Below are 21,262 nucleotides of genomic sequence, written 5' to 3'. Positions count from 1 at the left end.
ATCCTGTAAGGTGACAGATGGGGGGAGCTGCACACGGACTGGGGTCCCCAATTATTTTCTTTTATGGTGGTATTCCCCAAGTATTCGGAGCAACGCCCTGTACCCTCGCCAGAATGGGCAGCCTGAGATATTAAAGGGCTATATTTCAAGCAGTCTGAGTTTAATAGTTTCCAGATTGGGGGATTTCCGAGAAAGGGGGCGCCGGGCCGAAGCAGACCCAGCAGCTTGTGTCTGCTTCTGATTAGCAGATGAAAACTGCCGGTTCTGGGGAGGCACTATGGGGTGCGGTGCAGCTGACTAGCCCCATCGGGCTGCTACACACACATCCCCACACTCTTGCGCCTGGGGTCCCACAGCCACCAGGGCACACTCCACTCCTGGCTAATCCTTGGGCCCTGGCCACACCATCCTCCAGAAATGCTGCAGCCGCTCAGCAAAACCAGGTCACCCCCAAACCAACATTCAAACTAAACACCAGAGAGAGATAGACAAGAAAAGAGAGAACTAGGAGATGGGGAGAGAGAGAAGCTGAGAATGCACTGAGAAGTAGAAACTAAATCTAGTTCTGATTGTATTGACTTTGCCATCTCCCTCCCTCCCTTCCTTCCTTTCCTCCTATCTTCCTTCCTTCCTTCTTCCTCCCTCCTGCCCTTCCTCCCCCTCTCTCTCCCTTCCTTCCTTCCTTTTCCATCTTTCTTTCTTCCTTCCCTACTTCCTCTCGCTCTCTGCATCTTCCTTCTTTTACTCTCAGCACAATCCTCAGCGTCTATTCTGCTCCCTGAGGCCTGCTCAGCCTTTTTCCTCACCGCTCACCGCACACCCTCCCTCCCCCCCGCAGCCATCGCTCGAAGCACCAAAACAGGCAGGCAAGAATCCAACCTGGGCCCTCACCCAGCACCCAACTTTCATCTTCACCTATCTCTTCCTTCCGATCTCATGTACTCATAAATTATTACAATTAATTACAGCTAGGGAAAACCATTCAAGCCGTGCCCCCATCCACCCACCCATGACTCCATTGAGCTACCAGGAAACTCGCAGGCAGCCAGCCGGGGCAGACACAAGCTGGGCCGTGGCCTCAGCAGCCTCCACACCACCTCTGGAGCCCCCACCCCCACCCCACCCTGCCTGGAGAGAAGCAGCAGGCACTTGTCCTTCCAAGGTAGAGGGAGCTCCTTTGCTGGCTCCCATCTCCCCCAAAGGATCTGAGCACTTGCCTCCTCCAGGACAGCAGCCTGGGAGCCACAGGGAGGAGAAATAACGAGAACTGGATGCAGTTGGATTTCTGGGTTTTTAAGTGACTTCGATATATTAACACAGAGCTGTTCTACCATAACAAACAGAAGCACATTACAGGACGGACGCTGGGAATGAGAGGAGACACTGCTATGTACATGCCCGAGGCGCCGGCCTGAGCCGCCGGACCCAGCCTGCGGCACGGTCCCCGGCCCTCAACCCTCAGCGCCTGGGCTGGGAATCGTTATTGTATATGTATGTGTGTCTTTTTTGTACAAAATCTGCACGCAGAGCACCCCAGGCCTGGGGAGGGATGACCCGGACCAAATACAATACAGGAAAAAAAATAGAAATATAGCGATTCAAGTACTGGCTTCTCTGAAGAAAGGAGAAAAAAATCACATTTGAGTGTGTCATTTATTTCAGTTGCGCTGGGAGAAAAGAACGCGGTTTCTCTCCCCGCCTCCTCCTCCTCGCTGGGTAGAACTAACTCTAAAACACCAATTTCTCAACATTGAACCCTCCCAAATTGCAAGAGTTTTCCTTTTCCCTTTCCTTTTTTTTTTCCTTTTTAAGCTGATTGGCTTTTCTCTATCTTGCTCTTTCCTTTTCTTTTTCGTCCTCTCTCCCGCCTGGTTTGGGGTATTTTTGTGGGGTTTTTTTTTGTTTTTCCCTTGGCTGTGCCGAGGCAGCAGGCCGGGGCAGGGTTTAGGATTGCTCCTTGTCGGTTTTCTCTTTATTCATCTTTTTCATCTTCATCCTCCGGTTCTGAAACCAGATTTTGACCTGCCGCTCGGTGAGGTTGAGAACCCGGGCCACCTCATACCGACGGTCCCTGGTTAAATACATATTGAAGAGAAACTCTTTCTCCAGTTCCAGCGTCTGGTACTTGGTATAGGGGCAGCGCTTCTTCCTCGTGGAGCGGGCGTGGATCCAGTTGGCCACAGGGTTGCCTGGAGGGGCAAACACAGGCAGGGGTCAGTGGAGCCCCTTTCCAGCCCAGGACCCCTGCCACCCCCACCCCCAGGCTTCACCAGGCTCCCCAAACCCATCAATTGAACCTGAATTTGGACACGTTTTGTTTTTAGGAATTTCCCCCCTTACTCCTTTTGCCTTCTGCCCCCTCCCCATCTCCCCGCTCCTCAGTTTCCAGCACCTAAAACTATAGGAAATCGAAGCTATCAAAGCCCCTACAGTCTGCTCCTCAGCTTCAAGAGTAGTAATTCGAGAATATCCTCATAAAAAGTCCAAATTCCCAACCGTTTCATAGGCCCATAAACGCTTCTCTCTCTTGTTTTTTATTTTTATAGCGAGGTCTCTCTCCTCCCCACTTCCCTCCTCCTCTGCCCCCTCCCATCCTCCCAGCCCACGACCAAGTCCTGAAATTTCAGCAGTTCTGCTTCCTGACCCTGAGAGTCCCTAAGCCCCTCATGACTCTCTCCAGCGCCCGTCTCCGCTGTCTTCGCTCTCAGAGTTCAACCCTGCTGAGGCGAATTCTCAGGGTGATGCTGGGATGGGAAAAGCCTTTCTCCTCTCCCTGGAGAGCTGCTGGCCTTGGAGGACAGGCTCCCCTATATCTCAGCTTCCCTCTTTGGCTTCCAGTGCCCCCCTCCTGCCAGCCTCAGGACAGGCTCTGCAGGAGCCAAGCCTCCAATTTCAGGTTTATGGGAGTAGCTGAGGGCAAGGAGGAAAGCCTTCAGAGGGGTATAATTAGGCCCTGGCCCCTTATGGGGCTGGAGGAAAGGATTTCCTGTAGCCCCCTCCTGGGACTCCCCCAGACACTTCCTCACACCCAGGGGGCTGCACCCCCTCCCCTGCTGTTTCCCCTTCTTTCCCCTTTCTCTGGCCCTGCAGCTCCCACCTTCCCCCCCCCCCCCCCCACTTCTTTGCAATACTCAGAAGGCTCCTGTCTCCCTGACTGGAGTGTGTGTGTGTGTGTGTGTGTGTGTGTGTATGTATGTGTATAATTCTCTAATCTGGGGAGCTGCCTCTCCCCACTCCTCGTCCCTGACCCTCATTCTCAGCCCTCTCTCCTGCAGACCTTCAGAAGAGGGCTCTCAAGTTTAAGGAGACTGGGACCCCACTTCTCTCCCCCAACTCTGGAAGTCCTGATCTCTCCAAGTTCCCAGGCTGTGAAATCCCCCAGATCCTTCACCCAATGCTCCTGGGGGAGAAGTGCATGGACCTTCTGTCTTACAAATCTCTAGTGGGGTGAGGACCCCCCACACAGGCTGGCTGGGAGGTAGGGGTGATTTCTCTCCCTGGGGTACTTCCTCTTTGCCCCCAGTGTCCTGTTCATCTCTCTCCCATCCCACTTCCAACCATAAAATGAACCTCGCCCCCACCCCATCCCCTGGCCCTGTGTGCATTTCTTCGAAAGTAGCGACTGAGCCAAAAAGCCTGGGCTGGGGGTGTTGGGGGCGGGGGTCTCTCATCAAAGCCAGCTCCTGGGAGAGGAGCCCCCCTCAGTCCTCTCCCAACCTGGCTCCCTGGGCCCCCTTCTCAGACCTTCCTGCCCCTGAAAGCTCCGCAAGGTAATTCGCTTTTATTGAGTCCTCGCCCCCTCGCCCTCGCCCCTCTCCCGCGCTCCCTGCGCCGCTCCGAGGAGCTGTAATCCGGTTCCCCCCGCCCGGCCTCCCCTCCCCTCCTGCGCTGGTTGTAAAGGAAAATTGCTCCCAACTTACTGGGGTCCAGGTCGGCCTTCTCCTCTTTGTGCTTGCTGCCGGCGAGGGCGTCCGCCTCGGGCGAGGGCAGTGTCTGCGGGGCGCGGTCGCGCAGCTCCCCGGGCGAGCCGTACATGTAGTCCGGGTAGCTGCGGCCGTCGCCCGGGCCGCAGTCGGCGCGGCGCCCGGGGTAGGCGTCCGGCTTGAGGGCGTAGTGACGGCCCCCGGCCGGGAAGCTGGGGAAGGAGACGGCGCCGGACAGCGGCTCGAGCCAAGTCCGCATGTAGCGCGTGTCGGCGCCGAGGTGGGGCTGGGGGCCGTACGGGTGGTACACCACGGACGACTGCGAGGGCACGGGCGCCCACGACGTGCTGAACACGGCCGGCTTGGGCGCGAAGCTACAGGACGGAAAATCGCTACAGTCCGGCACCAGCCCGCTGGGTCTGGCGGCGGCGGGGTGAGCCCCCGTGGCCGGAAACCTGGACGCTAGGAGGTCTTCATTGTCGTGGGAGATGAGCGAGTCCACGTAATAGTTACTGATGGGCCCCGTCGCCGACATCGTAACGGGGTTTTACATACATAAGATTATTGTATGAACTGTATATGTACTTTTTATCTGCTCACAGAACAATCAAGGCAGGTAATTATTTTTCCAGCCTTTTCCCCGCAGCTCATTGGTTCCCCGGCCCCCACGTGATCGTATTTACCCAAAAATACGGCGCGGATCAATGCGCAGGGGCTTTTTTTTTCCTTGCTTTTTTTTTTTTCTTCTCCCACCTCCTTCTCTCTGCTGATCCCCGCGACCTGCGTTTTCCTGGGGGTCCGGGACTCTGGACCCGAGGCGTCGGCCACCCCCTCAGGACAAGTCGTATCTCATCAGGGAGCCCCCTGGCCCATGTCCACCCATAAGCAGATGGCCTCCCGCCCCTCCCCCAGGCGGCTTTCTTAATGGGGTGAAAATGCCAGTCCCCGAAGCCAGGGTCCCCGGACCCCCGGGCCGAGCTGGGCGCGGGAGCCCCGCAGGGACGGAGAGGCCGCCGAGGTAGGTGGAGGAACTATTTCTTGACGTAATCCGTCTCTGTCGGCCCCGACGCTCCCGCAGTCTCTGCGCGAGCCGAGATCAGCGATTGTCAGTTCGGAACGTGGCTTTTAAAAATGCGTTTTTAAATGGTGTGTATGTATGTATTTCTTTCAGGAGCAGCAGCAGCGAGGGAGGGAGGGTGGGAGGGGACTGGGGAAGCTGGGGTGGAGGGAGGGAAGGAAGGAAAGGGGAACGTCCTTCTGCCACTGGCCAACTCAGCCCCCCAAATCTTGGGTAGAGGAAGCTTGGGGAAGGTGGTCCGCGGGTGGGAGGGGTAGGACCTCGGGACCTCATACACCTTTATCATCAGAAGTCCTCTGTTTGCTTTGACACAGATGTGCAAGCGCCTTTATTTTAAATTTGTCTATGTCTATTTATCTTTCTTTGCCAGCTTGAAGAAGTGGAGGAGAGATCTACACAACTTAAGTGAGGCGTCCCCATCCCGTCTTCCTGCTCGCCCTACTTTGTCCCCAGCTCCATCTCTGCGACACCCTGCCCCCCTCCCCCAAAGAAGTCAGTCCCAGGCTCTGTCTGCAGAGAGCCAGGGTGAGAGCGGGCAAGGCAAGAGAGCGACCTCGGTCGTGGGCAAGTAGCTTGTTTTTACGTCCTTCAATAAAATTTTTATGAGGATCATTTGATTGTTCATAAATGTGTCTTTCATTAAATAAAATTGTAGGCTGTTTTGGAACGGGAAAAAAGCAACGGAGGGATGGGAGAGAGCGGTTTCTTTGGGGTCTGATGCAGAAATTCTGGAGGGGGCAGTGTGATTGTAGGAAAGATCAGACAACTTCGATTCTTCCCCCCAGTAAGTTGGCTGCTACCCTCCTCCTTGAATTTGGGGTTCGTTGCCCAGCCCTCTGCTTTCCATCAGACTGTCCCATGATGGTTTCGTAAAGGTGGGCTTTAGGCAAGCAGGAATTCTCAAAATGGGTGCAAGAGAGGGGCAGGGAGGTTGGCTGGGGGGCAGAAGGGCAGGTGGGGTCCCCAGAGACAGATGCATCCTAGGCATGGCACAGTGAGTTTGGAGGAGGGGTGCAATTTCAGAGTCAGAAGGGAAGAGCCCCAGTTTGCGCTAAGGGAAATAGGCAGGAGCTGAGGCTGAGCTGCAGGCTCTGAGGCAGCAGGGAAGGACAAGGATTCCCAGACCCAAGATGCCTGCCCTTCTTTCCCACTCCTGTCCCCAGGAGGGCACCAAATGCCAGGGGTGGGGGCGGAGGCTAGTTTTCTCCTGCATCTCTGTTGACTTGTCTCCTCTGGGGTGGAGAAGGCCAGAAAGAGGTGTCCCAGAGAGTGTAGTGTGTGTGTTGGGGGGGAGGGAAGTTGAGGGGGGAAGGGTAGATCTGCAGCCTGCAGCACTGACCCCAGCTTGCCAGGCCCCCTCCCCAGTCCCTGCTCCTCCCCCTCTCTGGTTCTTTCCTTTTCGGTCAAGCGGGGCTGGGATTTCGACGCACGGGGGGGATGTGAGAAGTGCCTGGCTGGGGAGAGGCGACCCCAGGGCCTCAGCCTCCTCACCCTCGGCTCCGGTTGTCTCCCCTCCCCCGGACTGGACTGGCCTGGGAAATCTAAATTACAGCAAGAAACACAATATCTCTTTGGCCTTGAAGGAGTCGGGTTAGCTGTCAATCAAAAATTCTCCCTCACTAGTTCAAGGAAAAGACAGGAGGTTCCTCTCCCCCTGCCGAGGTTTTCTCCAAATCCCCAGCACGGGCAGCACCTCCTCCAGCCAGGGTGGCTGGGGGACACTGCCCAGCTCTTGGGAGGCTGCTGGCAGCGATGAGCAGAGACATGTAGCCTTCAGCAGGCCCGGGGCCAGACTGCGACCAAGAGGACATCAGGGGACAGAGCCTGTGAGAGACTGAGCCTGAGACAGCCTGAGAAAGAACATCTGAAACACGGCGCCAGGCCCATGGAGAGGAAGGAAGGAAGGGAGGAGGGAAGGAAAGAAGAAAACGGAGAATTTGGATAAAAAGGAGAGAGGGGAGAATTAAAGAAAAGAGGGGAGGCAAGATGAAAGGAGACAGGAGAGTAGGGAAAGGAAGACGTGCAGAAAGCGAGCCGGAGGAAGGGCGGCGACAGGCAGGCAGGACGGGGCAGGGCGCGGGCTGGCGGAGCAGCCGTGGCATTGTGCAGTCCGCTAGCTTGCCGGGCCTTTGCCGCGGGACCAGCTCCGGGGCGCAGCGGCCACTTCTGTCCGGACACAAAGGAGGAAGAGGCCTCCTCTCCTGCCCCTCCCAGGCGACCTGCTGGGGTGGGTACACTAGGCCTCTGGGATGGAGAACCCCATCTCGGCCCAGGCATCCACCCAGGAGCGAAGAAGACAGGGGGAAGGAGCTTTCACGCCGGCTCCTCCTTTGCATCTTTGCCAGGCGACAGGCCCATCTGCCCCAACCTCGGTTTTCCTAGAAGAAAGATGCCCCTAAAGATCCTCTCTTATGGGCCTCTTTTATTTGGGAGAGCCCCTCAGACACAGTAGCTGTAAACAGATGCCCCTTTCTCTCTTACCCCACTTTGGCCACTGCCTTCTTTTCAACTCTGGAGCTGCCTGCCCACCCTGCCTGCCCACCCAGCAGAGGCAGCAGCAGCAGGGCAGCGGGATCACCCAGGATCACTCGGCCCACGCTCCCTGCTGCCATCAAATTCCCCGAGAAACTGAGGGGAGATTGTCACCTTCGTTTTAGACCGTGAACTCAGACCTTCCCCACTCAGGCACAGACACAGCTGTGGATCAGGAAGCAGGCCTCGCCCACAGCCCCCTCCCCACCAATGCCCCATTTTGCCTAGGCCTTGCTGAGAGAGGCAGGCTTGAGGAGGGGGCTGGAAGAGGCTGGGAGTCCCTGAGTTCACCAGGCCAGGCCGAGGGCCCTCAGGTTCCACAACTGCACAACTGCACGTGGGTTGTACCCCCATTCTCTGCATTTGGAGGTGGGGTGGTAGCTCAGGGCTCTGAAGCAGACCTTCAGGCTCCCCCTAATCCAGGCCTGTAGGTGTGGAGGCACAAAGAGTGTAGGGGCACCAAGAAGGAGGGGCTTGTCTTCCCAGGTTCAGTGACTCCAGCTGAATCTCCTGCCAGACTCCCAGACTCCGTCTCACCCCCACCTCTCCCTTCAATTTTCCTCAGCACTGCTGGGGCAAAACCAAGGGACTGGAGGCCACTGGGAGTCTCTGTTGGGGAGGGGGTTGGGGAACCCCAGGTTTAGCTGGCAGCTCTGCATCCACTCTGGTTCTTAGAGTGCCTCCTCGACCCCAAAAGGTTTCACAGGGCACAGGAGAGCCCCCTAAGGGGGAGGGGCACCCTACTCCATCACCTCAGACCTGGACAGCTGCCACCACAACCAAGCTAGCACCACCGTGGGAAGGACAAACAGACAGAAAGACAGGTTAGAGTCATCCCCTCCCCCTGCCCTGCACCTCCCTTTTAGTGATTTAAATTCCCTCCGGTTCAATCCACACCGTCAAGTTCGGATTAAATTTAAAACAGGCTTTTCCCCGTCCCCCAGCCGGCCATCCCGGCCTCTGCAGGCAGGGAGCCCGCTCCCGGCTCGTCAGCACCCGCCCGTCTGCCTGCGCGCGGAGGAGGCCCTGCTCCATTTGCTTTCATTTTCCTTCTCCCCCTGAAATGGGCTCATTTCACCTCTCCGCTGCCCTCTCCCCCTCCCCGCCCCCTCCCTGGTTCCCCTCTACTTTCCCCCCTTCTCTCTCCTGATCCCTCTTTGTTGGGAAAAACACACCCACACACAACTCCTCCTAGCTAAGGCCTGCGCTGGAAGCAGAGACTGAATTCTTCTGGCCTGCCGCGAGGAGACCCGCGTCCTGCCCCCACCCCAGGTGGGTATCCGGGATCCCTACACACCAGGAGTCAGGTCCCCAAGCCCAGCAGGAGTGAAACCCCTAGGGCCTGTGAACGTGGCCCTCTCAACGCCACGGCCTGCCTTCCCGCCGGCCCCCTGCCCTGCCGCCCCGCAGCAAACGGGGCTATTTCCGGCGCCCCCAACCCGGTCTAGTTTCCCAGCCTGGGAAGTGGCTGGAGGGGGAGCAGCCTCAGAGCTAGGGGTGCTCTCTGCCTGGAGCCCCCACGGCCCTGGGCGCCTTGTTACCTGATCTTGGTGTGGTGCGTGTGTGTCGCAAGAAAATTTGCAGTGACTTTGGAGCCCAGACTGAGGAAGCCGAGGTGGCGAAAGGAGAGACAATACGGGTCCGAAGTACAATTAAGGGGCCAGAGCTGCTAGTCTCTCCCCCGCCCTCCCTGCCAGACTAGGAGCTGTCTGGCCTCAAACCTCAGGGCAACCCGCGAACCTGGAGCCGGAAACTCAGCCCGTGGCGGAGGGAACCAGGGGATCCGGCATCCAGCAAGCTCCCTTCCAACTTGGGGGCGCAGCAACCAGCCCGGCTGAGTTACAGAGAATCCAATGAATGAAAGTGCACACTCCGACGAATTTTCCCGATTTTTTCAGCCTTTGGAAGGAGAGCCTAGGTTTTGGGACCTCTCAGACAGACAGACAGACAGACAGGCAAACCGCATCTCCGGAGGCAGACAGACTCACAACATGAGTGTGAGCCTGAAATCAAATACAGGTTCAACATTGCCCAGGGCCTCTCTGCCAGGCCGGCGGGCGCCGATCTCCCTACCTTCTCTCCCCTCCAGGGCGTTGGGCAGAGACCCGGAAGACTCCGTCCCTCGGTCCCTCTGGCTTGGTCCAATCCCGCCTCGGGAAGCGCCTTCGTTACCTGCTCCTCGGCTCCCCACGGCCACAGATGCAGGGCAGCCGCCTCCCGCCGGGGGAGGGAAGCCCCGGCCACCGCAGCCGCCGCTGCCCGCCCTCCTTCCCTCCCTCCCTCTGTCTCGCCCTCCCTCCCTCTCTCCCTCCCTTGCGCGCTGCCGCTCGCGGGGCCCTCCCGCGGGCAACCTGTTCTGGACCAAATCCAGGTATCTCCGAAAGAGAAAAAAGAAAGGACCGCTCACGTGGAAAAGAAAGAAAGAAAGACCCCTCACTGCATTTATTTGTCATGCCCTGACCAGTGGTCGGCCTCAGTTCAGCCGCAGTGGACCCGGCCCCGCAGCTGCAGAGGTGTGCCGGGCCTGCTGCCTCGCCCACGCTGACCGCCGCGCCCCGCGCACTGCGCGCTCCGCACTCCCGGCCGCCGCCCCCCAGCAGCCCAAACACCAAACAGACCTCAAGGTCCTTCCTACAGACTCAACATCCGGTTGCCTGCCTTGCCGCTGGCCTCTGCCTGGGAGCCCGCTTCGCTCCGTCTGCGGCCAAAGTCCACACACAATCCACCTTGTCCGTGCTTTCGCGCCCGGCCCGGACACCCCTCCTAGCCAAGGCACCCGCCTGGCCACTCGGGCTGCGGCCCTTCCCCGGACTGCAAACATCCTCCCCTCCATGGGACCCACACAAAGCCCGTGCCCTGACGCTCCCACCCTCAGCCCCCGTCCCCGGCCGCCGCTGCCCTTCACCTGTTCTCGGGAAGGGCTGCATCTCCGAGCCGAGGCAAGGCCGTGGGCCCGGGCAGAGTGTGCTGGGGAACCGAGGTCCCAGGGAGGCCACAGGGGATCGGCCAGGCTGAGCCGAGCGGCAGCCGGCGAGGTGTCTCAGAGACCAAAGCTCTCCTTGGCAAGCTCTTGCCTTTTCCTCCTTCTCCCGCAAGTCTTAAACACTCACACGCCGAGAGTTCAGCTCTATAAATCCTGCTCCTCTTTCCCATATCATAATTAAAAAAAACCAGTAGGGGAGGTTTTAACTTTTATTGCGATTTCTGGAGTTGGGCTGCGGAGCATATATTAAGTTTACGCTTATGCGCTCTCGGCGGGGAGGGTCCTTTAAGAAATAAAAATCCATCTTAATATCCGCAGACGAGAGAGATAATTTTTTCCCTCCTCTTCACGCTGTTTCTTCTGAAGACTCCCTTCCAGCGAAGCGAATAAATAATCACCACTGCCTTAGCCATGATCCACGGCCCCAGGGCCCTGGGGTGGACTCTGGCCACCAGACTGGCCCTCACCTTGGCCCTATGAAAACTTGTCCCATTTCTCAGGATTTGAGGGGGGGGACACACCCAGACCCATGGCTCTGTGGCCACCCCCCCTCCATAAGCCCAGCGGCTCTGAAACGGAAACGGGGGGGTGGGGGGGTGGGTAGAAAGACCCAAAGCGCAGAAGTCGTTCATTGGTGAATTTCGGCCCATCAGGGATGCTGTCTCCAAGCCAGGCACTCGGGAGCCCCCGCCCCTGCCTGGGACTCCCCTCACTCCAACTGGCCCTGTGCCTCTGATAGCCTGAAAACTCAGAGACTGCTGGGGGCTCCCAAACTAGGGGAGCCCCTGCCTGCCTCGACCCAGCTGGTCTTCCTCTCTGAAAACCTATGTTCCCGGGAGCCATAGAGAGATTTGAGCACTTGCCTCCAAAGGAAGAGATTTTTTTCCCCTACAAAGAGCTGAGGGACAGACAGAAAGACAGACTGACAAATTCAGCTGGGGAGAAGAAAGACTCTGTTACCATTTTTTCCTCCAGCCTCCTTGGGGTCAAAAGAAATCTCTTTGTACAGAGAGAGAGAAAGATACATGGGTATGCTGGTAACTATGTACTGGGGATCTGAGAGACCTGGAGGAGAAAGAGATACAGAAGCAGAGACCCACACTTATACAAGGTTACAAATATCCCCCCACACACAGACAATTGCCAGAATATGGAACTCCATGTATATATTTTGACATCGGGACATGATTTTGTTCCCCTGTCTGAAAGTTTATAATGTTTTAATAATCATAATAATTCCAAAGTAAGAACACCAAGAACCTGTCCTCCTTTTGGCTTTCTCTTTTCTAGTCTCTCTGAGAACAGGGGTAAATCTCCCCATTTTCCTGACCCCCCCCCCATTTTTCTCTGCAGGCAGAGAAACCTTTTTTGAGAGCCTTTTCTCTAGCAACCAGGACCAGAATTGAGGGACCAGGAGGGAAAAAGAGGAGAAGAAGCTTTGCAAAGTTTCACATTTCTCAGATTCTCCCTGACCCCATTATCCACCCCTCCTCCCCCTGGCATCAGCCAAAAACCTTCCCAACAATATGGTAATGGTGGGCGCTGGCAGCCTCCGCTCACCCAGACATTTCCACACAGCGCAAGGACAAGCAGCTGCCTGACAGCCACAGACACAACAGACCAAGGCCTATGGGCCACAGACAGCTAGACAGAGACCAGAGCCAGGTTCCTGCCCTGACGTTCCCCACTAGGGTGTGTGTGAGGGGTTTCTACTTGGACTTGATGGCTTTCCTCTCACTAACTAACACCCCAAATATTCCCTTCTCCTGGGAACAGAGCTGTAGAAGGGGAAGGGGAGGTGGCTGAGCTGGTGCTCAGAGTTCTCCAACTCTTGGGATCCACCCCCCCCCCCCGTAGGCACCCCACTTTTCTAAGGGGAAGTTCCAGCTCCAGCTGACTGGAGGCGTATTTTTTCCTTGGAGGTGGCTGGTGAGAGAAGCTAACCCTTCCAGAGACTGCTTTGCCTTTCTGTGTTCCTCAGTCTCCTAGCACTCCTGCCTCACCCTGCCGCCCAACTGAGCTGGCCCATCAGGCCACCTCTTACTCAAATTCCTGAATTTCCTTGGAATTGGCTAGACCTTCTTTGTCTGTCTCCATCAGCTTGGCCCAGGAAACAATAGCTGCTGGAGAAACTCCTCTCCCTCAGTCACAGGCATTGGGACAGGCTGAGGGCGGACAGTACAAAGCAGGCTTCTCCAGACCTGTCCTGTGGCCCCAATCACAACTTGCCCTCCTCAGTCTGTACCCACTGTACCCTATCTGGGAGGGGGCTGTGGGGCAGTCCCACCGGGGAAGGGAGAAGTGGGATAGGTGGGTTGGGGCCCTCGACGAAAACCGACTGATGTAACTCAGGCAGTTTCTTGTTGCCGAGTTCAAAACTCAATCCCAACAACATGAAACTACCTAAGCCACAGATCAGCTGAGCGAGCAGGGCGGGAGATTCGGCTTTGCATCTACCGGGAGGAGAAGGGAAGGGGGTTGGGGAAGGAAGAAATTCAGCCCCGTCCCCCTTTCCGCCCCCACAACCTCCCTAAGGACTAGAGAGTAGACTTTGGGTGGCTGAGTGGGTAGGGGATCTGACTGCCTCATCAGCTTCTGGTCTAAGCAAATTGCTCAGGGAAACTCTGGTGAAATGGGACCTCCAGCCGCCAAACCCCCGCCCCGCCCCCAGCACCGCAGTGGAGCTATTCCCCTGGCTCTGGCCCTGGCCCTGGGGGAAGCTGGAGTGTCCTTCCACTCTTGAGCTGGGTCCCCTGTCTTGTCCATCTGGCTCTCCTGAGCTCTCCTTCTAGATTTCCTCTGATCCTCTCCCTCTCTCTGCTAGACTCCAGCTTCCTTGCGTCTATGGGTGGCCAAACCACGGTGCCTGTGCTCCAGAGCCTCTTCCAATCAGGCCATTTGCCTCGTAAAGCCCCACGGCCAGGGAGCGTGGGGACCAAGAGCCTGGACAAGGCTCATATCCAAGCCAGCAGAAAGCAGGAAAACCTAAGCTTCAAGCTCCAACCCTCTCTAGCCCACCCTCTCTGCTACCCCCAGCAGACAACCAGACTGAGCGACATCAAGACCCATGTGTCGACCTCAAGGCGACCCTAAGTGCCCGTGTAGAGAAAAAAGCCAAAAACCACCAATCTACCCCTTTAACTGCCGAACCCCACAGCAATGGGCCGGGGAGGGGAGGAAAGGGAGCTCACGGCCACTGCCCTCCGCTGCGAGCAGCCACAAGGCAAGCCTGGGCTCTCAGCAAGCACGGATGCCCGAAACACCTTCCTCCCTGCTCTGCCCGCTGCGCGCCGGGCACCTGGGGACGCCGCTAGTCCCCATTCCGCCGCCAAGAGAAGAACAAGAAACCGCTTCTCTTACCTTGTCGCTGCTGCCTCCTCCTCCTGCCGCTGCCCGCGCTTCTGCTGCTGCTGTCGAGGGGGGGTGGCTGAGCTCCTCGTCCCCCTCCGGCGGTTAAGTTTATTCCTCTCCTTGGATAGGTGGGGGGCTCTTGGGGTTCCCCCCAGCAGCGGTGGGGTTCGCCTGGCCCAGCACCCCAGGCAATCAGATCCGTCTGCTCCTCAAGATTGCAGTTTGCTCTCTGCCTCTTTCCCTCCTCCAGTCACCTTTAAATGCATCTTTTACTGCAGCACCACATTATATTTGCAGATCATAAAATCCACCTCTCGCGCGCACCAAGACCGTCCTGACATTACTGTTTTATGACCTTGACTTATTGTGGTCACCTGGATAATATTTAAATCAACGTTATGGTCTCTCACTTACATTAAACCCACCAAGAGACATTCTAGAAAGGCTCTAGGAGATGAGTCAAACACAAAACACACACATCCACACACTCAGCCTCTTTTGGGAGGGGGGGGTGTCACCGAAAAACACTAAAAACAAAAAACCACCCATTTGAGGATTACGATTCTGGAAATTTATTAGGATTTTTTTCTCCATTAAGGAAGCTACATGCAAAAGATACAACATACAGAATATCTTTAAATAACACAACTCCCAGACAGGGACAGGAGGATATTGGAGGGGGGGACATTCTGTCTTTGCTTCACTATGTTCTATTTTTAATTTTTAATTTTTTTTGTTCCTCTGGATGGAATTTCTGAGATGTCAGTGGATGGGGAATGTGGGGGTGCTGGGAGGATGGGAGAAAAGCAGAAAGCAGTACAAATACGAGACTTCAAGCAGATTTCCAGAGCGACTGGGAGGTAAAGACACGGAGAGGGGTTTGGCGGAGGCGCTGGGCGCTACAACAAACACACAAACACTAGCCGAACTTTCCAAAACGTCTATTATTCTAAGAAGGAAATGCAGCAAGGAAGGAGCAATTCTGACTGTGCTCTGCGAGATTACAGACCTTCTCTGGTTGATTTTTGTCCTCTTTTTTTCCCCTATAATCGGGTGGATTCAACCTTAACTTTGCAGGGAGAACAGGATGCTGTGCGTGAGTGCGTGGGTGAGTGAGGGGTTGACACACACACCAGCCACACTCCCACCCTCGGCTATGCGGGCACCCCACAGCCCACACCCGGCACGCCATTTCTCATGCTTTAGGACGGTGCATCTTCGCAGCACGAACCATAGGTCCCTTGGAAGGAGAGTCTGAGGTCTTTGCCTTTTTTGCAGGCGCGTTGCATTTATACTCAGGGAGGAAAAAAAAATATACCACCAGGCACAAAGGGAGGAGGGGCGGGGAAAGGAAGGAGGGGGGGAGAGGGGAGGGGGAGGGGAGGCCGCGCGCTCAGGTGAAATTAAAATTGGAGGTCAGTTCCCGGATCCGATTCTCTCGGTTCATTTTCTTGAGTTTCATTCTGCGATTTTGAAACCAGATTTTGACTTGTCTGTCTGTAAGGTTAATGGTCTTGCTAATCTCCAGGCGGCGCTCTCGCGTCAAATACATATTGAACAGAAATTCTTTCTCCAATTCCAGCGTCTGGTGTTTAGTATAGGGGCACCTCTTCTTCCTTCCGCTCTTTGCTGTCAGCCAATTTCCTGTGGTGTTTTCTGCCTTTATCTCCTCTGTTAAAAATAACATTATTTACATAAGTAACCCTCGAAGAGGCAAGCCCTCGCAGCATGCTGCAGCCTTTGCCAGCCTGCTGTGGGGGTGGCTGAGGGAGCACTGGGGAGCTGCTCTGCCCCACAGGCCCGGCTGGTGCAGTCCTCTGGGGCTCAGGGCTCTCAGAATGTCTTTGGGGTCTAGACTTACAGGGGAGAAAGACAGAAGGTTCTTGCCTCCAAAGTGCTTATTAAATGTAAATTACCCAAATCCACCTTGACCTAGCAGATTCTGAGTACTCCCACTCTCCCTCAGTTTGCTGACCCTCGTGGGTGCTCTGAAGCTCACCAGGCCTTCCCTCCTCTCTGTTCCCTTCCAGCTCTGGAAAGCTGCAACCAGAAGGATAAGCATTTTCCAGGCCCCACACCAGGTTGCAGAGTCCACCATGCTGCCTAGAGCAATTCCCAGAGAGCTTTGACCCCTTCCAACTAAGCGGAGGAACATCGCCCCAGTCTCTGCGGCCAGAGGCCATTGCAGCTGTCCCTGCACCAGACCCCCAGCCCTTGCTCCCACCTGAAGTGCCACAGAGCAACTCTGCTCCATTCGATCTCCCATGGCCAGCTCTTCCTCTCCTGGCCATTTCCCCCAGGTGTGAGTAGCTGAGGCAGGGGGCTTGTGCAGGCAGCAGAGGTCAGGGGCAACAGCTCTGGGCATGCTGAGGGTCCTCAGACAACTGCCCTGGCCGTAGGACCTAAGGTCAAGGGAGAGAGATATCCTGAGGAAATGCAGCCTCCTGGAAATCTCCTGCCTAGACTATGCAGGTATGTATGCCTGCACATACATGTGTATTCCTGCACATACACACTCCTACACAGATATACAGACACATAGGCATGTACACATGTGTCTCTTTATATAAGGAGATACTATAAGAATAGTTTGTATTTCCCTTTATCTTATTGATAGCTTCTCTCCCTGGCACACATTCTTGCTGAAATAGACCAGCCTTGCTCCTTAAGCAGCAGAAGAGACCTTGGCCATCTTTTCTAGGGAAAGACTCAGAGTCCAGAGACCCGAGAGGGGCACCCAGCAAAGGACTCTACACTCTATCTCCCCTGTATGCCAAGTGAAACTGCCAGGTTCCTGGATCTCACCTTGATGGGGAGTGGGGTGGGGGCCCTAGCAGAACCAGGAAGGACCAGAAAAATGCAAACTTGAGGCAGTAGTTTAAAACATCCAAATGTCATTAATTCTGCCCCCACCTCTGCACCTGCAACCTCCTGCCAAATTGTTTAAAGGCTCTCCATGTCCAACTATGTCCTGTTTATTTTCTTATTGGGGTTGTTGGGTTGGGGGAGGGTAGGGGGGAAATTATAAATGATGAAGTCTGGCTGAAAGCCCTCTTGCCTCTAGCCTGATGGAGACACCAAAATGGGAGCGGGGGAGGCAAGAAGGGCACAGGCACAGGGAAGACTGAGAGGGGTTAGCTGGGGTGGGAGGGCTTAGGTTGTTGTGGGGAGGGCAGGAGAGAAGGGGAGCCTGCTGGAATGGGGGCAGTTCCAGGTTGGAGGTGGACTTGCTAACCTTGACTTTGCTTTTGATGGGGCTAGAATGCAGCTTTTCCTACCCTAAAGCTACACCCCAACCAAGCCCAGGGTCTGGGGAGAGGGTATAAAATTAAACGTTCATGCTACTCATGTGCCCCAATGAAGGCTTCCTGGGTACATGTGCTTCACCCTCCCCTCACCCCCATGAACACACCCATGCTCATCTTCGGCCAGGGTCTCCATGGACTGATCTGCCAAGGCCACCTTTGCAGAGGAGACCCCAGAGGGCAAGGCTCTGCCCTTGCCCGCCCCAAGAGTGCATGCATATGTGTGTGTGTGGGAGCAGGCATCCATGAGTGTGCGCAGAGCACGCGAGAGGGGTGTGTATAAGTGTGACACGGGTTGCAGCCAGGCATGCGTGTGCACCGCATCCATATACAAAGCGCCACAAGATCCAGGCCGCCCCCAACCTGCTCAGCTCTCACTATTTCATCTGCCTCTGTGCTCAGCGAGCCGCCCTTCTTATATTCAGCTTCCAGTAGCCAGTGCCATGGGGAGCAGGTTTATTTCTCCGCTCCCAGTTGGGCCTTTTCTGATGCTCTTTGCTCCAACTTTTTAGGGAAAGTCGGTCCTCTCAGCCCCCCTTCACTGCTCCCGTTTCCTCCACATTCTTCCTCCAGATGTCAGAGAAAGGTCCTGGAGGCCCCCAGTTCCTGCAGCAGAAATGAATCTTGAACCCTGAGCTTGAACTCTGGCTAGGCTTTCTCTCTCCAACCAAAATCACAATGAAATTCAACTAGAGGCACACTCCCTTCCAGAAGATCGCATGCCACGCACACAGAAATTTTCCAACCATTCATTTGTAAGCTGCTTTTGGAAAGCAACGAAAAGATTTTTTTCTTAATTTAACTAGAAAAAAGGAAAAGAAAAAATTTAGAAGGGGAGACAAAAAACTTACATCATTCCAAATGCCCTGTTCCAACGCCATCCCCAAGCTAGGCATCTGGGGCGGGAGGAACGTGGCGGGCAGCCCTTCACCTCCACCTCTTCCGGCCCCAGCCCCGCTGCCCGAGGCCCCCGGCCGAGCCAAAAACCGCAGGAGCGCAAACCACAGGCACACACCAGACCCACAAACAACAAATCGCGCTTCGCAGGAAACAATTTTCAACTGGGAAAACGCAGTAAAGCGAAATCCCCCTTCTCCCACGTTTTCCCTAGTCCCTGGCCCAAGATCGCCATTTTAAGCTTTTTGCAAGCTTCTGACCTGAGCAGGGGGGGCGCGGGGGGCGACATGAGCCCCTCCAGGACACCAGCGTAGAGCAAGCAAACCAAAGCCAGCACGCGCTCGGGAGCAGTCACTCGCCCTGGGCAGCACCGGGCGCCTGCAGGCTGCCCGCGGTGCGCGCCACCCCCGGTCTCGGCGCCCACAGCCGCTGCCGGCCCGGCACCTCCACTTCGCCGCTTACCTTCCCTTGCCAAATGACGCGCCACCAGTCTGGCGCTCAGGAGGCACGAGTCGCAAGCCGGGGTCGCATTCCCGGGACCTTCCAGGGCCTCCTCGGCCCAACCCTCCCCCTGCCCCCGCCCCAGACCCGGCCCCGAAGACCAAGTGCCCGAGCTTCCCAGCTGGGCCGCGGACCGGACGGCCTTACCTTTCGCTTCGTTATCCGAGGTGTCTGGGCTGGAGTCGGCGGTTTTGGCCCGCTCCTTTTCGCTCTCCAAGGGGCTGCCTTTTGGGCCCGCCAGGCTCTGCTCGGTCTTGATCTCACTGGGGCTGGGGGCCTGGCTGTCGGACTTGGGAGTCTCAGGGAAACTCACTTTGCCCCCGAGCTGGGGTGACTCCAGATGTTCGGCGCGCGGGTTGAGACTGGCCCGCTGCTCGAAAGGGGCTTCGAAGTCGTTGGCCCCGGCGCAGTGGGGCGGCTTGTCCAGCGCGGAGTAGCTCGGGCTGGCGCGGTAGTAGCTGGGCACGGGCACCTCGTGCTCCCCGAGGCAGGACTCCTGCAGGGGGTGGGAGTAGAGAGCTGCCTCGGGGCCACTTTTCGCCCGCTTCTCTGCGCTGTACATGCAGCAGACATTCTCCTCCTTGACACTAGGTGGGTAGGAGCAGGAGGACAGCGGCCTGCCAACAGGTTGTTCCAGACGGTAGGAGGCTTTGGGGTCGCCCCAGGAGTCCAGCTGCGAGAGGTAGGACGGGTAGGTGTTGAGGGCGAGGTTGGGGCTGCTGCCCTCGTCCCTCTTGGAGAGCGAGGGCGCGAGCCCGCAGCCCCTCATCACCCCGCAGTTGAAGTCACTCCCAGCTTGCATATACATGCCTGCGCTCCGGCTATAGCGCTCTCCTCCGCCGGGCGCAACCAAGGGCTCCGCGTACGAGTTCGGAGTTACATTGCGAGGGCATGTCATTTTCAGAGAGAGGGGTTTTTAAGGAGCAATACTACAGCGGAGGAGCTGACATCTTTTTTTTTTCCCCATCCGGGAGGGGGGGCGCTTGGAGGGGCGGGAGGGAAAAGAAGGGGAGGGGGGGAAATATCAGCTCCATAATTATCCGCGCATTCGGTCCTCACCATGTGACGGCTAGACCAATGGGATTTGAAAATGGCCTTGATGATTCAGACGGCCGTGACGTCAGCGGGGTCAAGTTGTCGGCAGGCGGAGCGCTCAGCGTGGAGTAACAGCGCCACCTAGCAGCCGCCTCGGGGTAGGGGCGCCGGAGCCCTTCCCCGCGAACAAAGGAAGCGCCCCCGGGGCGGCAGGGGCAGGAGGGGGTGGAGGGGAATGGGGGGGTTCTCCCATTCCAAGGGAAGATGCGGTTTGTTTATTCGGGAGCCAGCCTGTACCTCCTGGGGAGAGGGGGGCGGAGGCGGGGGGTAAACACGGGAGAGAGGGAGAGAGGGAGAGAGAAAGGCAACTCGGGGCTCAAAACAGTCAAATTCAAATTAAAAGGTCAAGACAGGATTCAGGTACTTCTTCCCCTCTCCTCACCTCCCCCTTTCCTCTCCTCGGCTCCCGCCCGCGCTTCTCCCCATGGAATGGGAGTAGGGTTGAGGCTTGGGGTGGAAGGCTCCAGTGGGCAGAGAAAGGGAGAAAAAGTTAGGGAATCCCAAACAGGACTAAAGTTTCTGCTGTCCTGCGTCCTCGTTCGTCGTTGGTCGGGCTTGGCCCTTTGGGCTGGGAGTTCAGTTCGGGGACCGCCCCGTCACGGAAGTTGGTTGACTTGCAAGTTCTCTGGGGGGGTTGACGGGGAATCGCAGTGTCCGAGGTGGGTCAGGGAGGGGGTCGCGATCACTTCAGGGCTGCTCCGGGAAAGAAGGTTCCGAGGGGACCTAGGGGTCAGGGGAGGAGGAAGCCGGCCACCAGAGGCACCGGGGAGCGCGGCCTGGGCCTGGCTGGGTGGGCGGCTCCTGGTACAGCGTCTCAGCGGCTGGAAGCCTTTGGCCTTGGAGGCAGTGGGTTCGGCCGCTTTGCTCCAGGCCCTCGCGGCCCTTGCTTTCCAGTTGACCTTGCCCCCACTAAACCAGGGGATACTCCCAGAGAGAAAGAGGGAACCCGCGGGACCTCGGCCGGTTTGGGGGAGTCGCGTACCACGCGGGAAACCAGGACACTAACAGCGACAAAATCCGACCCAGAGAAGTGACATTTACAGAGCGAATGAGCGGGGGACATTTTTGAGAGGAGAAGAGGGACCGGTCTATTTTTGTTGTCGTTATTTTTTATTAAAGGGAAACAAGAAATAAAGGACAGGTATGTTTCAAATAATTCCTTCCGTTTCTCCATCGTCTTTCTCCCAAAGCGAACTAAACTCCCCACCCCTTCCTCAGGAAACGGAATCTGGAGAATAACTTGTCTTTCCGGTCGCCCCGCATTTTTCCCTGGAGGAAGCCTCGGGTTTCGACTTTCCGAAGGGTCGGAGCCTAGCTGGGAAGGGGCCGGAGCTCCGGGCGCCCTGGCTGGTGGGGTGAGGAGGCTGGATCGCTTCTAGGGAGGCCTAAGCCCGCGGCTGCTGGAGGGGGACTTCGGAAAGAAATCCGCCTAATTCTCTCATCCAGGGGGCGAGAGAGCAGGCGCAGGGGTCCCCGAACCCCGGGAAAACTGGAAGGAAACGTGTAACGTGTGACTTGCTCGCAGGGCCAGCCAGGGGAGGTTTGAGATGGTTTGTGTTTTCTTTGCAGGGGTGGCCGGGGGCTCGGCACAGGGGTT

General features: G+C 56.8%; 3 protein-coding genes and 1 long non-coding RNA gene across 5 annotated transcripts in view; 1 reads left to right on the top strand and 3 right to left on the bottom strand.

The window, feature by feature from the left end:
• Positions 1-9,739, bottom strand: part of HOXC4 (homeobox C4) — a 61,035-nt gene extending 51,296 nt beyond the window's left edge. Inside the window, exon 1 of the mRNA XM_044756356.2 lies at positions 9,607-9,739. The gene's annotated coding sequence lies outside the window, so the exon portion shown is untranslated. The remainder of the gene's footprint in view (positions 1-9,606) is intronic.
• Positions 1,635-4,987, bottom strand: HOXC9 (homeobox C9). Its single transcript, XM_014836347.3, has 2 exons — positions 3,921-4,987; positions 1,635-2,189 (listed from the first exon to the last, which is right to left on the bottom strand). Exons 1-2 carry the CDS (start codon positions 4,456-4,458, stop codon positions 1,945-1,947), a joined length of 783 nt encoding a protein of 260 aa, XP_014691833.1. The 5' UTR covers positions 4,459-4,987; the 3' UTR covers positions 1,635-1,944.
• On the top strand, positions 4,803-9,757 carry LOC106828112 (uncharacterized). 2 transcript variants are annotated; one of them, XR_011496827.1, is made up of 4 exons: positions 4,803-4,941; positions 5,372-8,357; positions 8,729-8,805; positions 9,623-9,757. It is a non-coding gene; the product is annotated as an uncharacterized lncRNA (long non-coding RNA). The 2 variants fall into 2 exon arrangements; XR_001397290.3 differs by having other exon boundaries at positions 5,372-8,805.
• Positions 9,758-14,423: 4,666 nt separating this feature from the next.
• HOXC10 (homeobox C10) lies at positions 14,424-19,607 on the bottom strand. Its single transcript, XM_014836227.3, has 2 exons — positions 18,718-19,607; positions 14,424-15,538 (listed from the first exon to the last, which is right to left on the bottom strand). The coding sequence occupies exons 1-2, from the start codon at positions 19,466-19,468 to the stop codon at positions 15,261-15,263; spliced, it is 1,029 nt and encodes a 342-aa protein (XP_014691713.2). The 5' UTR covers positions 19,469-19,607; the 3' UTR covers positions 14,424-15,260.
• Between the last annotated feature and the right edge of the window lie 1,655 nt (positions 19,608-21,262).

The sequence above is a fragment of the Equus asinus genome, chromosome 22, assembly GCF_041296235.1.
Source record: "Equus asinus isolate D_3611 breed Donkey chromosome 22, EquAss-T2T_v2, whole genome shotgun sequence".
Taxonomy (NCBI): Eukaryota; Metazoa; Chordata; class Mammalia; order Perissodactyla; family Equidae; genus Equus; species Equus asinus.
The sequence above is the reverse complement of the archived record's forward strand: the minus strand, read 5'-3'. Positions and strand labels throughout refer to the sequence as shown.